Consider the following 16,715-nt stretch of genomic DNA (forward strand, 5'->3'; position numbering starts at 1 on the left):
GCGGCTGACAGCGTAACCGTAATATATTCAGATTGCTGTAAACTCATTACGCAGACAACGTACCAGTGGATTGATGAGCCGAGATGAAGAATTCGACGTCCAATCAAAATTCGAGAGCGAGTTCACACACAAATCTCATTGGTCGTTGCTGGCAGTAGCTTCCTACGTCACGTTCGCTGAAGGTTTCTGGGAAATGAAGTTTTTATTTGTAATTGACTGTGGCGCATATCTTTGAATTCATTGAGTGCAATGAATAATATGATTTCAGAGTGTATTCGCTGATATTATTTGGCAGGAATGTGGGAGAAAAAGGTCTAGTTACTCTTTGCTTGCGTCTTATTCAACATAAAACTGAGTTTTAAAACTTTTTCAAGTGTGGGTTGTTTTCAATTGCCCACAGTAGTACGATGAAGCTTATTCTTTCTTGCAATCCCTTAAAATGAATATACTCTGTCTATTGTGAGCAGGTAAGTTAAAGAGCCGGTATCTAACTTTTCATTTAGTTGAAAGCAAAATTTTTATTTGCAGACGCCCAAACAGAAAGGGCTATGCATTATTACTCTTACCTTATAATTAAAGTAGGAACATTTATGTTTACACTTTCTTAATTTTACTTGAAGTACTTTATATTGATTACACTAAAATGAGGAGGCTATTCTAACTAACTGACTATGCCACTGTTTATTTGTTTGTTGGATTTGAGAAAAACAAATTTTAACAGAGGTGCAGTGGGAGTTTGTGTTTTCTCTTTGCCAGTGAATTAGCCAAGTGCATAGAAATGAACACTTTCAGTGTCACTGAAAATCATTCATAGAAGCCATGTAATCGTACAGCAAGCATTAGGACATCTACTAAACTGAACAACTTTTTGTTGTTCCTTTATATCCTTCACTGTTAGACTTTTCATCGCCACTTTACGGTAACATACTGGCGTCACTGTTGCCAGCGTCATACCGTGACGCCGTGTTACGGTAGCTTACTGTTCTGCAGGATGATACCGTTTTTTGCTGGTGTGGTATAATACTCTTGGACAAATTATGGTAACGCACCGTAGCCTTTTTTACGGTATCTCACTGGCGCCAGTGAGATACCGTTATGTCGTTATGTCGTAAATTACGTCAACAAAGTAACATCATACTGTGATTAAAAAATTGGTATACTACCGTTTATTCCCGGTATGTCACTGTAAGCCCACTGCAAGGTAATAAACTGCAATATATTAACCAGTAACTTACCGTCATCACGCATCATCAGTACCAAAAATATTCATCTTTGCTAGAGGATACTGTGTCCCAACAGGTGGTCATACTGTTTAACAGGTCGTAATTTTACCATAATTTCAGTTAACAGTAACATACTGTAAGAGACTGGAGGGTTCCAAAAAAATTGGATAGATAGATAGATAGATAGATAGATAGATAGATAGATAGATAGATAGATAGATAGATAGATAGATAGATAGACACACACAAATATATAATTTATGTGCTTTACACCACTTTATTTATTATCACTGATTTTTCCCTGCTGAAATACACATTTCCAAAATCAAAAACTGAAAAGAACTGGAAACATTTTCATTGAGGAAGCACTTGTTTTTACTAAACCATGTAATACATTATTTTCTCAGATGGTTGTACAAACAATAACGATATTATGTCATATCCATATCATGGCAGACAACATATGCTCAAGTGATGAGTTTTCTTAGTTATATTTTGTAGGGTCTTAAACCTACAGTGTGAAGTGCCTTGGCAATCATTTTGTTGCCACCATACAAATAAACTGAATTGTAATGAATATAATATCAAGCCCCACACTTCTGCCTTTGTCCAAAATACTGGCTCACACCACCAAATCAATGTACAAAGCCAGGTCCACAAGGACATGGATGATCGTGTGTGGTGTGAATGAACTTGACTGACCTGCACTGAACCCTGATCTTGCTTTGTGGACTGAGTTCATTGATTTGTAGGGTGAGCCAATACGTGTGACAATAAAAGTGTAAGTAGCTGAAATAATTTTTAACAAACGGGTAAAAGAAGGAAAAAATATCAAAACTGTTGCACTCAAAAAACCTATTGGACAGAGACAGCGTCTTGCAAGATGGCAAGAGAGCTTGTCTTCATTATTGTTCGTCTTGTGTAAATGTCCAGAAAGCATGGGCCATGGATCATCTGTGGAGACACGGGTAACAACACATTGGTCACTTAAATTATACAAGAAATTCACTAAAAATGGCAAAAACAGTTACCTAATTTGAAGTTCTCCACTCAAATTCCGTAAGCCGCTGGAGGAAAGTTCTGACATGAGGGTTAATGTGAACAACCTTTCGCTTCACAGTGGTCCCAGTCTTTCTGCTTGTCCCAACCTTGGAGGTACATTTTGTTCCCTCTTCAGGGTTTATCCTTACAAAAAACCTTGCACACGCTGACTCCTGGTATTCCAGGTTCAATACATAGAATGAACCAAAGAAGACTGACATTGCATCAGCAAAGGTGTTCTCTTTGTCCAGCTCAACAATTACACGCCCCTCTGCACTCACCATCCAGCAGGTGGCAATTACAGAAATTTGAGCTAGCAAAACAGAGACTGGATACCTGTGTCCACGAAAAGCTCCTGTGCCAAACAGAAATTGTAATATGGTCTAATCAGCTCTATTTCATAAATGACTTCTTACCAAGCATAATCAGCCTTGGAGTGCCTGGCAGGTTGCTCTCTGCTTCAAGGGACATCCTGGTAGATGTTTCCTGCCAGAAAAAGGACCAAGACATTTTATGTAACAAATAAAAAAATATAACAGGACAGCAAGCAACAGCATTAAACCTAGAGCTGTATGAAAAAAGCTTACATCTGCTAAGACAAAGAGGGAGTCTTCATCTTCCTTGTAATACTTCATCATGAGAAGTATGGCTGCTGTGCCAACCTTGTTGTTGGTCAAAACTCCCTCACTTTCTATCTGCTGGATGAGTGTCCTTATACCAAGGTTCAATCTGAGCTTCTGGGTGGAGAAATAGTTAACAATCCTTCTGCCTTTGGTTATGAGGGCCTGACCTAAGCGCTCACTGATATCGATGCCTGTGAGTTTGTGAAAGTGGTTTGAAAGACCTTTCTGAGTAAACAAGAATGGCCACTGCTCCTGAATTTCAGCTACTGAAAGTGAGGGACAACTGTTGATAAGCTGCCGCTGAGAAATATATGTGAGGCACATGAAGTCATCCACATCAGGTCTCTCCAAAGCTCCAGGTCCTTCTGAATTAAAAATTGTTAACAAGATGTCTTTCTTTTCCTCTAAAGAAGCTGACGTTTCCCCCTCAGGAAGTTCAACTGGCTGCCAATGAATACAGCCATAGCTATCCACAAGGCATCTAACTTTTTTATGTGAGGTTGCATTACTGTTGGGACTGCAGTCTTCCTCATTCCTGGTTCTCTTTGTTTGACGAAGCCTATGTGTTGTATTATCTCGATTAACATGTTCAACTCTAGATTTGATGCTTCTTAGTAGTGAATAATGTCCACAACCCAGTCTTTCTCCCTTTTCAGTAAAATCTGCAAACGTTTGAGGGTATCTGTTTACAATGATCTTAGCAACCTCTTCACAAGATGCACGTTTAGGTGTTTCTGCAGTTAACTTGCATGGCCTCCACAACAATTCTAACCATACTTCTGTCCTCTGGATGACCTCTGTCTCCTCTTGTGATTGCATGCGACAGTTGGAGTGGAAATCATTCCCAAGCTCCAGAGTAATGGTGTCATTCAAATTCTTTGGTCTGCCATCTAAAAAAAAGAGAGATGGTGTTAGATTCAGTGTCTACTTTTGTTACAGCTGCAAAGATGCTGAAATTCCTCTATGATGCTCTGTATAGTGCTGGTTGGCAAGAGCATTTTAGCCTGCATTTTTAAATGACATAAAGTCAACTGTCTTCTAATAGATTAACTATGTCCTGTCCTTGCATTATGGCAAATCCCCCAATTTCTTGTTGCCTTGACTGCTGAAGTGTCTACTTATGTTTTTGAGAAATATGGCTGGAAAATGATGTTCGGACACTGAAGTATTTAGAGCAACCTTCAAATGGACATAATACTTCCCCCCCATCTTTGATATGAAATCTGAGAGAGGCACAAAGAGCTGTGAAGTTTTGTGCAGCATACCCACATCCAGGAACATGAACACACCAGTGAACTTATAAAACTCCTCCTTAGTCGTCTCCCTTCTTGTTCTGTGATTCCTAGGCATATGTGAATGAAGGCAGAAAATGTTCTGAAAGTGGCAGGACAGTTCTCAGCTCCACAAGAAAACCTATAGTTACCTACATGTTTGTGGCTTTTAACATGCAAACTGAACAATATATATTTGCGTGCACTGAAGCCACAAAATTTAGAAATACACATAGTTGCAAAAAGTTCAGTGACCAATTACCTTTCCTAAATGACATATGCAATGCAAATAGTAAGAGTATTGTCAATAGGGACCAATTCCCAGTTTTTACATGATCAAAATTATTCACAAAAGGCTTCAATAAACAGAAAATGTGTGCCGACAAGAGAGCAGTGCACAAAAATGAAAAGATATTTGAGCTCGACTCTTTAATGGGTTTAACATGACTTAGTCAGCACCCCGCACCGTACAGGTAGTACAAGCACACCTGAAAACACTGACCATCTAACAGCTTTAAACATTTGGGCGCAACCTCGGTAGTTCACCGATTCACCTGTTGCAAACGTCCAAGTTTTTATCAAGTCTCATAAATCCATTGGCAACTATTACCTAACTAGTCTTTTGAGTCTCCACATTCATAGATATAGACATTTTGTCTTAGCATTTGAATGAAAATATCCTGGTAGGGTAGCTTGAAAGTCAAAACAAACAGTACTAAGAACGCATTTCTGACTTCTCTCGAATAAGTGAAAAAAAATCCAACTTTAATGTGTCCCATGTCAGTCCGTTTTAGGGAAAAAGTGTTAAGTGGTTTCATTTAATTTTGAGATACTCCCGCATGGACGAGCAATTAGGAGTCTAGCAGAGTTATCACTAATTGCATACGATCTTCAGATATAATCCAATCAACCTTGCATTTAACCCGATTGAACATCCAGTAACCTCTGACTACTTCTAAGTTGCACATGTTAACGGTCTATTCATCAATAGTTGATGGTCATGTTGTTCTCCTGCTTTGCAGCTTTGTTTGAGTCTGAATTGCGGCTTAAACGTGCAAAACTTGAGAAGCAGATCAATATTTTCTTCTTGTTGTTATTTAATGGTGGTTGGCAACCAGCGAAAGGAGCATTAACCACCTCGAGCAATATTTTCTATCCTCATTGTTGTTCTGAAAGTGAATACCCGACGTGTGTGTCATACATCACGTTGTGCGTCAGGTGAAGGTGTGGTGTCGGCTATCGCACCTGTCGCATTACAAAGCTTTAAAAACGTAACAATCGCTTTAAAAACACAACCCAACGCGCTAAACATGAACAAACATAAACACCCGTGTTACATTATCACGTATATCCAGGACATCTCTTCTGAACCAAGATGAAGTGGTGCTACAAAGGAATTATTTCTTTAGGAGAGTGCATTTAATAGCAGTCTGGCCTGCCACAAAAGGCACCGCTAAAAATACAGTTTCTGCTTGTCCCAGAATTGATCAATTTTGAGAGTGAAGTTGTAGGACTGATGCTGGTTAGTGGATGTGACACCTGAACTTGAGTAAAATGACGACCAGAGCATATTATTAGGTTAGTTCACTGTAGTTAGGCAGAGGTGTCTTAAAAAGTACCACCTTATACAAACCAAATGAAGGTCCAGTATAAGAAAGAATAAGAAGAGAAAAAAGGAACACCCTGCTAAATGAAGTCATTTTTAAACATTACTCTAAATGTAGCCATTAGTTTTTGTTGCTGGCCATACAAAAAATAAGTATACTTCAAGTATATTTCCCAAGTATACCTTACCTAGTACGTGTACTAATAATGCTTCTTGGGATTATATTGGCCCCCGTTTTAGTACATAACAGTATTCTTGAAATGAACTTTTAGATGTACTTTTTGTTCACCATAATTGTACTAGCATAATGTCATAATGTCTACAAGAGTATAATTAAATATACTCGACTCTATCACAATACTAACCTTACAGTATTAATAATGTTTCACATTGTTTGAATAAACAAATACATTTATTAATATATGAGGTTCCATTCAGTTCAAGGAATTAAATTTTAGTGTGGCTGCAACTTACTCCTTAATTTAAAAATTATGCTGTATATTGTAGTTTATATTTTATACTACTTTCACAGTGAATCGCATTTTATAGTAATACACTCTGAATGAGGATTTAAGTAATTACTCTTAGATCTACAGTAGAAAACAACAGAAATCCAGATGGTGTAATAGTATAATCTCAGTAACATCACCAATTGTTACATTTGCTGTATTTTACAGCTGTTTCCATGAGTACGGTGAGTTATCGTAAAAATAATGTAATCTCATGGAATTTTCCCACAATTACATGCAAATTACAGTACTAAACTGCTAACATCCTTTAGAGTTTTTTACTGTTGATTTTGCAGTACTAAGCTATGGAAATTACTGCAAAGGCTAACAGTGTTGTGATAAAACTTTGCAGTGCCTGATTTTATGCACTGAAAGTCAATTGACTTCATACTAAAGCGTATTTGTATTTTGCCTTTTATTCTGACATTTTATCTCCAGACAGGACCATTATAAGAGTGTTGCCTCCCAAATTTGCTGTTTTGAGGTGTACTGCTCAACTGATTAACTTTCTCTAACCCTCCTCAGTAATGCTTTACTTTTCATATCATTTTAACAGGTTTTTTTTTACAGCAATCTTTACATCAAATAGAGACATTGTTGGTGGTTGCAACAAGAGCAATAACAATATAAAACATACAAACAAAAACTTTTCATATCATTACTGTAAATGGTCAATGAATTTGTAGTGAATAGTGAACAGCCATACAGGATATGAAAAGTTTTGGAGTTATCAGATAATTTAAAAAAAAAGTGAAAGTTTGCCTTTGCTGTGAAAGTATGCATGAAACTTAATGATCCACTTCCATGCACTGAAGGAGTAGTTTCAAATAAGATGTGTTTAGATGTGTTTTTGATGCTGTTATTTTAAAGAAAGTTTTCTTCACAAGACTTTATTTGACTAAGTTTGTCTTTGTTCTGAGTTACTAACATACCTTTTGTTTACAATCGATACAAGCAATATTAAAATATGAGAACTGACATACAATATGTATAATAACTTAAAACTAAGCTAAATCCCACTGAAATGTCATATGGAAAATAATTTGAGGGCTGCATAAATAATAAACCTGAGTAATGCTTTGTGAGGGAATGAAAGGATCAGGCAATGCTTTTATAACACTGAATATTTATTTGAAACACAGTCAATTCAAAGATTTCATCATTACTATGATCTGTTAGGATATTCTGTACTTCTTTGCACAAAGATAAGCTCTGGGCTGCTAACCACAGTGGTTTCTTCTCTTGTGACTTTCTTGACAGAACCAGCAATTTCTCTCCCTGTGGACATGGCAAGTGTCAGTTTCTATCAGACTTGCACTAAGTAGATCATAAAATGATGGGAAATGTACTATTTCTTTTTCAGATTAACCTTTTCAGCGGAGACCTTTTATGGTATGGCCACTGTTTAGCTTCGTTAATCATCTTACTCAAAAACAAGGGGGATCAAACTCCAGGAAACACTGTACTGATGGTGTCAGTGTACAACTTACTTTTTCTGAAGCACCTGGGTTCACAGTTATTTCCAAGAGTAGGTTGGCAAATAGCTACATCACAGTGGATGTACAGCTGGTCAAAAACAGAAGAAAAGCACATCTTTGAAAATATGTTACAACAAAAAGTAAGCATGAAATGAAAATAAAGATATTTTTCGCTTAGTATTGGGATGCTATACCTTTTCCTGTAAAGGAGGCATAATGTTTGGCTTTGTAGCTGCTGACTGGGTTGAACTACCATCGCCTACAAAATGGAACATTTTGAAAACAAAGCGGTTGTGGTGGCTTGGAAACTTGAATCCAAATGAGGGTCTGGGAAGCAGGGTTGTTAGGTAGCGGTCATCACGATAGGGGCAGCTATGTTAAAAGCAAAGTGTGTACAGTAAACATCAAAAATATAATACAAATGCCTCCAAATTAAGAGCACCACCTACTCTTACCCATCAATCAGCAAGTCCCACTGAGGAAGACTATGAAGATAGGAATCAGAGGTTGCCCAACATCTTTCAAGAGTTAAGACAAAGTTGGGATCGGTCCTCTCCATCAGGTAGACCTCAACGTAAACAGGATCCCTCAAAACCTTTCTGACAGGGTATTCGGCAGCGGTGTAAAAAGAGGTGTAGACTTCCTCTTCTGTCCAAAAAATGAGAATAGTTGTAGTTGTTGACACATTCCCTACTAAAAGAGACTATCTTTGCAGATTTAGCTCTCCAAGACTAACCTTCAACACAACCCTTGGCAACACATTGTCCATTGGCCAGCTTGAGTTCCACACGCACAGGTCCAGCAGCTGCAACTGAGTTTGGCGGAGGAACCGGACCAACATCAATAACCAAAGCCTCAACTGTGGTGCCAACATATCTGCACTGGAACAACAACCTGGCACAAGAAATACAGTTTATCTTAGTCACTCATGAAGTAATTTAGCTATAAACTTTGAATAACAATTTCTTTCTCACTGAACGTTTTCGATCTTCTAGTTTCTGCCCATGCGTGGTAACATTTTTGCCTATGCTGTATCTACTTTCTGATAAAGATATTAAAATATTTACTCATTGTAGGTGTCCCTGGTAATGGATCCATGGGGTCCAGTAATCACTTGGTATACGGAAGACATCCTGTTCTCGTAAATTAGAACACCAGGCTCCTCCTACAGTATAATGACAGGATTTCAGTCTTTAACATTGCCTGTAAAAACTTAAACTTAAAACTTAAATTGTTAACTGAGATTCTAGTGCATCGGCCCAGACAGTTTCTCCAGGAAAGTTAGTCAGTGCATAGGCCCCCTCGCCAATAACTTCAAATCATCTGCTAAAAACCTTGGTATTACTTGTGATCAGCACCTGAATTTTGAAACTCAAATCTCAAAGGTTACCCAATATTGTTTCCTTCATCTCAGAAATGTTGCGAAAATCAAACCTTAAATGTCAGTGAATCCTCTTGAACTTTTAGTACACACTTTAAGTTTCTGTCAGTCCTCAGATCGTCTCCAATTAGTTCCGAATGCAGCAGCAAGGCGGCTAATGAAAATTACAGTGGTCACATATTACACCTGTCCTTGCATCCCTTCACTGGCTTTCAGTGAAATTCAGAATCCACTTTAAAATTCTGTTATTGACATATAAGGCTCTACATGTACAGGCCCCTGGTTATTTAGCTGAGTTTCTAACACCTCAATGCAGCTGGCCTCTCCGATTGTCTGACCAGGGTCTTCTAACTGTCCCTAGCTCTGATTTTAAAACCAGAGGTGTTGTAGCACCCAAACTGTGGAACAGCTTTGCTCAGTCAATGAGGTTGGCTCACTCTTTTATTTGTTTTAAGCAACTACTGAAAATAAAATAACAGTTTGCGGCTTTTATGTGAACTGTGCAGTAAACTCTGTGTTTTGAAAAGTGCTATATAAATAAGTTTTTCATGATTACTATTAGTAGTAGGAGGAGGAGTATTAAAAGTATCATTATTATTAATTCAGTTACAACACTTACTTTTACAACTGTACCACAGGCAGTGACAGGGAACTCATAGATGGCAAAAGCTGAAGTGCTGCCAACTGGATTGCAGCTGTGACCATTCTCATAGAAAGAAATTGTCTCCAAGTCAGTGTTGGGCAGAGTTGCATCTCTGGCCACCACCACGATGAACAGGCCTTCCTTGGTGCACTGAACAAAAAGAAAGACAAATGCAAATGCTTTTACCCTTTCACCATAATGTATCAGTGGTGTAGTTTATCTATAAAGCAGAACTTCGTACCAGATTTGCCATATTAGCACATGAGTCCATCAAAACAACAGTTTATAGCGTCACATTCAGAAGCAGAGATTTCATTAGTGCCACACGGTATCCTGTAGTTTTCCGCAACTTCACAAGTGTGAAATGACTCTAAAGGCTTTTGAGGGTTCAGAGGTCTTTTGGGCTGCTGAGGCTGCTGAGGGTATTCAGGGTTATTGATTTGCTTCTGCCCCTGTGGAGATGGTGGGTATCTAGGATTCTGAGGGTTCTGAGACCCTTGCCCATAATTTTGGGCATTCGATCTATAGCCCAGCAGGGCAAATAATAAAAGACGACAACAAGTCAGCTTTAGTACCATTACGTCACATAAAAGAACAGCAAATTCTGTGAAATGTATCCTGCAAATATGTTGACTTTTATAAGGTATGGTTAATGATGGCCTGTTAGGATCTCACATCTGAACAGTTTCATAACAAGAACCTTCACAGGGTCTGTCTGACCAACACTGTGCCTTCACAGTGTAAACAAAAACTTTTATTTATCTTTCATTTTGACATCGTTGCAAATCGTTGCAACAGGATGAAGTGTTCTTTGTCTGTGATTTAAAAAAAAAAAGAAGGTATAATTAGACGTAAGCAGGTCATCTGTGGACAGAAGGCAAGAGCTTTCAGTATTATGTATTTTGGCTGCATGAGCTATTCAGTCATTTTATTTGTGACAAGTTAAAATGTTAGTTTTAAAACTCCTGAGAGTCATTTTGTAAATCTATACTGTGCATGCATCTCAAACAAAATATACAGTTTCCTCCTCTTCGGTAACCTCTTCGGAGTCAAAGTCTTGTTTAGGATGAATTTTTATTTATTTAAGTCACTCCTCATAAAAATAAACGGTTTATTTTACGTGATAACCCAATAAAATCATGAATTTGTAATAATGTAATAGCATCTAGAGAGGTAATTCTGAGTAAATTAAAAAGTGATATAAACAAATTAAACCAGAGAAGAAGTATTGTGCAAATTGTACAGCTACTATTGTTTATCTGATGCACAAAAAAAACTTGTGTCTCCACAATTAAACTTTTTGTCACTGTTGTCTATATACCTGCACCCATTACTCACATGAAAACAGACTTTTTTTTTTTTAAATGTTCTTTTATATAATTTTTTCTTCTCTTGCAAAACTGTGTACTGCAAAGCTCTGAGTGAATGTCTTTATAGTTTTGGCCAAAGTGATAGCAAAAGTCTATGAATCTCTCTGGTGGGTGTGTCACTCCTATCACTATGGCTGTTTAGCAGCTGGTGGTGGACTTCAGAAGGGGTCAGCACAGAGACTACAAGCCCATTATCATCAATGGAGCTCCAGTGGAGAGGGTGCAGTCCTTCAAGTATCTTGGTGTTCACATCTCCTCAGACCCGACATGGGCTGCCCACATTCAGGTCCAGACCAAAAAGGCTAGGCAGCGCCTGTATCACCTACGACAACTGAGGAAGTTCAGGGTCTCTCCAAAGATCCTCAGGATTTTCTATACAGGCGCTGTGGAGAGCATCCTCACACAGAACATGACATCGTGGTTTGGGAACAGCTGTGTGAAGGACCAAAAAGATCTCCAGAGAGTGATCCGTACAGCAAAACGCTGCTGCAGGATTGCTCTCCCCCCGCTTCAGGACACCTACACCAGGAGATGCCGGACTACAGCAGCGCAGATACTGAAGGACCCGTCCCATCCTGGCAACAAACTGTTCCAACTTCTGAATACTGGTAGAAGGTTCCGCATCTTCCGGGCAAGGATAGAGAGACTCAAGAGGAGCTTCTATCCCCAAGCCATCCGTGCCCTAAACACACACACCCGCCCTCTCACATCATCTATAATTGACTGAGACAGGACTCTCTTCCAGACACTCTAAACCAAGGCACAATGTACATTTCAATTCCTTTAATTTTAAATATGTTTATATTGTCTATCCTGTAAAATAGTCAGATGTCTATTCATATTAATGTACAAAATTCACCTGCTTGCTGCTACTACTGCACATTCACCCAATGTATATACTATATATATATATATATATATATATATATATATATATATATATATATATATATATATATATATATATATATATATATATATATATATATATATATATATAATGTTCCTCCTCTACCCCCCCCTCCCCCCCACAATTTTTGCACATGTCGAGGAGCGTGTCAGGCTACATTTCACTGTGTGTTATACTTGTATAACTATGCATGTGACAAATAAAGAACCTTGAACCTTGAACCTTGAACCAGATCGCAGTACTGACTTGAAAGTGCATGGACTGCATGGCAAAAATCCTTCTTCAATTTTTTTTCTCCAATGTCCCTTACTGGGATCCATACTTTCACATGTTCTTTAAAGGAAACTGGATTTAAATACAATAACAACAACAACTCCCACCCACCTGCCCACTGTTATTAAAAAATATATAAAGGCCTTTTGATTTTAGACTTCCCTTGTGTTAGAATGGCTCAATAACATTTTCTTTCTCATATCTCATATATCTTCTTTTATTTTGTGGTTGGTGGTTAATCTGTTATGAATTAGAGCCATATTGATCTGCAGACCTTTACATAAGGTGCTTTGGCAAAATATTGATTTTGATCTACTATGTTAAGGGCACCTAAACCAGGGTCAACATAACCTTTTGTGTCCTGTTTTTCTGCTGCATCTTTGTCACCTGTTTGAATATTGTTGAAATCTCCCAATTCTTTGAATCTTTGGGCTGAAGGAGGGACAATACTCGGTGTATCAATGCTCAATCAACAATCATTTATTTCCATACAATTCAACAGTCAGAGCATTACAACGTCCGGACGGGAGAGATGCTACCAGAGGGTCAGGCACATGTCTCAAAATGGTGACGGGTTGCTCAGCTTTTTATAGTCTCTAGTGGCCCCCAGCTAGTCGTAAAAGCCAAAACATCACATTTTTTTTCTCTGTTACAGCGCCTAAGTTATGACCTCGGCAGTTGTTTCTCTGCTTTCTGTAAGGTGGGGGTGTGGAATGTGGTCTATCTATCTCCCCTGTCTTTAGACACAGAGTCTCCTGCTTACAACCTTCTCTTCATGATTCAACAATTAAGCATGTCAAGAAAACAGTGTAACACATTCCCAGCAGATCAAGGATACAGAGTGATGCACATTTATCTAATGAACTAATATGTGAATATGTTCTGTTAACTCAAAAGTATAATGAGAACTACACTACATACAGCTCACACACTCTATATTAAAGGGTATAATGTGATCTACAGCAGTATTCTAATTCAACTACTTTGATTACATATATAAGGTAACATATAATAACAGAATAATCTAATAATATCTTTTCTCACTTGTTTGAAGAAACCATGATTGAAGAAGATTTGCCTGTGTGCTCCACAGTCACATTTTATGACTAAGAAACTGAAGAATCTGAATCCAGATGTATAAAAAAGTTGCTAGTTAGCAAGTGCAGTCATTTCAGTAGCTAAAATTGATGTTCATCAACCCTGAGGCCAGCTGAAGGGGAGGGAATGTAGTGGAAGTAAACAAGTTCACTGTGTTATAAAAGCAGATGGGCATTTCCAGCTCCCTTACAGCACCCAGTGAACTACCGTGGGCACCATGCTACTGAAGTGTGCCACTGTTTGCCTTGTGGCGCTGGCCTTGCTTGGACTCTGTGATGCTCAGGGTGGTTTTGTGCCTGGGGTGTGGGCTCCAGACCACCAACAACAAAAACAAACATTTGAAAAACCACTCACATGGAAATACCCTGAAGATCCTAAGCCCAAGCCTAAGCCTGATGTGCCGTTCCAGCTGAGATATCCTGTTTCTGCTGCATCTGTTGCTGTTGAATGCAGGGAGGACATTGTTCGTGTGGAAGTCAAAAAGGATTTCTTTGGAGTTGGCCAGCTGATAAATTCGGCTGACCTTACCCTGGGTTCATGCGCTGTTGTCGGAGAGGATACGCCAGCTCAAGTGCTGATTTATCAAGCTCAGCTGCAGAATTGTGGGAGCACATTAAAAGTATGAAGAATAAATATTACATTATTTTGAAATTTAATTCAAGAGCTGGAAAACAGGTTTATGTATAATTTGACTTGTTTTGTATATATATTTTTGCTAGATGACTGGAGATTCCTTAATCTACACCTTCACACTGAACTACAACCCCCAGCCTGTGGGTGATTCTCCTGTGATTAGGACCGACAAAGCAGCTGTAATTGTTGAATGTCACTACCAAAGGTACGTAAACATTGGGAAGATTTGTTAAGATAAAGACATCAAAACAATAGAATTATATTAGTATTTAATGTGCTCTATAGTACGACCTAAATATTTTTAGTAATCTAGAATTTACCAAATGTAATCTGGATATTTCAGTGATATATTATTCTTGCTTTAGTTTTTTGCATTCTCGTAAAACATGTCCTGTCACTTAGAAAGCACAATGTAAGCAGTCTCGCTCTTGAACCCCTCTGGGTCCCATTATCTGTGGCTAAGATGGCACAAGAGTTTCTGTACTTCACCCTGACACTCATGACTGGTGCGTTTAAGATCAGTTTCTCAGTGTGTTTTATATTGTATGCGACCTTGATTCAAAATACATACTTGTTTGAATTATAGAATTGTCATGTCTTGTTTCACAGATGACTGGAAAAATGAGAGGCCAAGCAACCAGTATTTCCTGGGTGACGAGATTAATTTTGAGGTCTCTGTCATGCAGTACCACCATGTGCAGCTCCGTGTTTATGTGGACAAATGTGTAGCTACCCTTTCAGCTGATGCATCTTCTAGCCCCAGATATGCATTCATAGAGCAAGGGTAATGTAGTTTGATGAGATTGTTGAAGTTGTTTTGTATATTAAGACCTGATTATCACAGATGCCTATGCTACTGGTTACTATGGTCATTTCACATTGTTTTCTTGTGTGCAGGTGTATGATTGATGGTAGGCTCACTGGATCTGTTTCGAGGTTCCTGGATCGCACTGCAGAGAACAAGCTTCAGTTCCAGCTTGAATCCTTCAAGTTCCAGAATGCTAACAGTGGAAAAGTATGCAATTCCAAATTTGAGTTACTAAGTGCATTGTGTTATATTTTCAACAACATTACTAATGTAGAACTATTACATAGAATAATAACATAAATTCTCTCCTGTTCTTAGCTGTACATTACCTGCAACTTGAGAGCAACATCTGTTGCCCAAGTCATTGACAGTAACCACAGAGCTTGTTCCTACATCCGTGGGTGAGTCTACCTTTGTACACATGTATCAATGATCATTAGACCAGAACTGATGTGGCGATACTGCTTACATTTCCATTTCTCCCAAGGTGGAAAGAAGCTGCTGGATATGATGGTGCTTGTGGCTCCTGTGAGTCTTTAACAGGTGGGCAAACTAGTATTGGAATTATTAGTGGCACTACTGGAGGTGGACTTGGTAATACAGGCACGGGAAATACAGGAACAGGGACTACAGGCACTGGAACTGGAAATATTGGTGGCGGAACCCCGGGTTCTACAAGCCCAATTAAACAGGTCCCTTGGTTTAGGGGGAGACGGGACGTGTCTCAGCAGGAAGGTATGTGTTTTAAAAAAATATAAGTATTGCAACATTTTAGTAGAGGGAAAGTTTCATTTCAGTTGGTCCTACAAAAAGATAATTGTTTTATGCTTTCTATTTTTTAAGTAAAAAAAAAACCCCCACAATGATGCATACTGCAACAATTCTTCTTTCTTTTCTCAGTTTTGGAATGGGAAGGAGAAGTCACCTTGGGTCCCATCTCCATTGAAGAGAAGAAGATAGCTTAAAACAATTTCCTGCTATAAACACGGCCATTAAAATGAACTTCATCTGTGGTTCATGCCTGAACATATGTTAATTTCATTCTTCTTATTCATAGCTCACAACAATATAATAAGACATTGAGGAATGAAAAGGTCCTTCACTGAAACGTAACTCCTTTTACATGCCCCCTCTCTGTAATTACAAATGTTTTATATAGAGCTTGTGTATCCATGAATTGGAACTATTCACATGTAATGGAAATAAAAACGCAACTGTTTGAATTTATTGTGTAATTCACTCAGAACTTTCTTAAGCTTTGCATTGGATCTATTGTAAATTGAAACAAAAAAATAAAATCTAGAAATTAAGAAACATTGAATAGATATAATAACAAATATAATGAGTTAAAAGAGCAATCAGGGGTTGAGCAAAAATGACTCAATAGCACATGTTAGACAATATAGTCACCTGTCTTGTTGTATTTCTGTCAATATGCATGCTTTTAGGGTAAAACAAACAAACAAAAAGGTAAAACAAATCAATATCAATATCATATCACTCAGAAATCATAAGTGGATGAAGGAAGAAGCCATTCACAATCAGCCCCAGGCCATATCCTCATAGTGCCTCCTGATTGGTGCCCTCAGCCTGTCATCACAGACAGCACCCAGAACTCAAACACAACCAGCAAAAACATACAAGTAGCACAGAGTAATAGAAACATGTTTGCTAAATATGAGAAATATACACCTAACAGTGAAAGAAGAAGAAGCCACTTAAAGAGGCCTAACTCTCATCTTCTCAGATGCCCTCTCAGTCAGTCAGCATCTACACCTCAAAGAGCAAAAACACAGGAAATCCGGGCTCTAATCATGGCTCTTATTGTGCTTCCAGGTAATCCCTGTT

The 16,715-nt window shown here is 38.3% G+C and overlaps 2 protein-coding genes and 1 pseudogene across 3 annotated transcripts; 1 reads left to right on the top strand and 2 right to left on the bottom strand.

Moving 5' to 3' along the window:
- Positions 1-2,254: 2,254 nt before the first annotated feature.
- LOC146627766 (uncharacterized) lies at positions 2,255-3,226 on the bottom strand. The gene is made up of 3 exons (XM_085357342.1): positions 2,852-3,226; positions 2,681-2,750; positions 2,255-2,577 (listed from the first exon to the last, which is right to left on the bottom strand). Exons 1-3 carry the CDS (start codon positions 3,209-3,211, stop codon positions 2,255-2,257), a joined length of 753 nt encoding a protein of 250 aa, XP_085213468.1. The 5' UTR covers positions 3,212-3,226.
- A 4,212-nt stretch (positions 3,227-7,438) lies between these two features.
- LOC146627767 (zona pellucida sperm-binding protein 4-like) lies at positions 7,439-10,353 on the bottom strand (annotated as a pseudogene).
- A 3,250-nt stretch (positions 10,354-13,603) lies between these two features.
- Positions 13,604-16,084, top strand: LOC146627768 (zona pellucida sperm-binding protein 3-like). 2 transcript variants are annotated; one of them, XM_085359156.1, is made up of 9 exons: positions 13,604-14,045; positions 14,146-14,264; positions 14,462-14,565; positions 14,669-14,843; positions 14,957-15,074; positions 15,186-15,268; positions 15,355-15,440; positions 15,471-15,602; positions 15,768-16,084. In XM_085359156.1, exons 1-9 carry the CDS (start codon positions 13,644-13,646, stop codon positions 15,830-15,832), a joined length of 1,284 nt encoding a protein of 427 aa, XP_085215282.1. In that variant the 5' UTR covers positions 13,604-13,643; the 3' UTR covers positions 15,833-16,084. The 2 variants fall into 2 exon arrangements, with proteins under 2 accessions (XP_085215282.1, XP_085215281.1); XM_085359155.1 differs by having other exon boundaries at positions 15,355-15,602.
- The last annotated feature ends 631 nt before the right edge of the window (positions 16,085-16,715 follow it).

This window comes from Diplotaxodon limnothrissa, linkage group LG7, assembly GCF_057381915.1.
Source record: "Diplotaxodon limnothrissa isolate DT_005_m linkage group LG7, D_limnothrissa_male_GT1.1, whole genome shotgun sequence".
NCBI classification, from domain to species: domain Eukaryota; kingdom Metazoa; phylum Chordata; class Actinopteri; order Cichliformes; family Cichlidae; genus Diplotaxodon; species Diplotaxodon limnothrissa.

What these genes read in the sequence shown, in the direction of transcription:
- LOC146627766 (XM_085357342.1), bottom strand. Translation starts at nt 3,211, where the DNA reads ATGTGCCTCACATATATTTCTCAGCGGCAGCTTATCAACAGTTGTCCC. An exon ending in CCCTCTTTGTCTTAGCAGAT is followed by an intron (nt 2,751 to 2,851) that starts GTAAGCTTTTTT and finishes TTTTTCTGGCAG; the next exon opens with GAAACATCTACCAGGATGTC. An exon ending in TCCAAGGCTGATTATGCTTG is followed by an intron (nt 2,578 to 2,680) that starts GTAAGAAGTCAT and finishes CTGTTTTGCTAG; the next exon opens with CTCAAATTTCTGTAATTGCC.
- LOC146627768 (XM_085359155.1), top strand. Translation starts at nt 13,644, where the DNA reads ATGCTACTGAAGTGTGCCACTGTTTGCCTTGTGGCGCTGGCCTTGCTT. An exon ending in AGAATGCTAACAGTGGAAAA is followed by an intron (nt 15,075 to 15,185) that starts GTATGCAATTCC and finishes TCCTGTTCTTAG; the next exon opens with CTGTACATTACCTGCAACTT. An exon ending in GGACGTGTCTCAGCAGGAAG is followed by an intron (nt 15,603 to 15,767) that starts GTATGTGTTTTA and finishes TTCTTTTCTCAG; the next exon opens with TTTTGGAATGGGAAGGAGAA.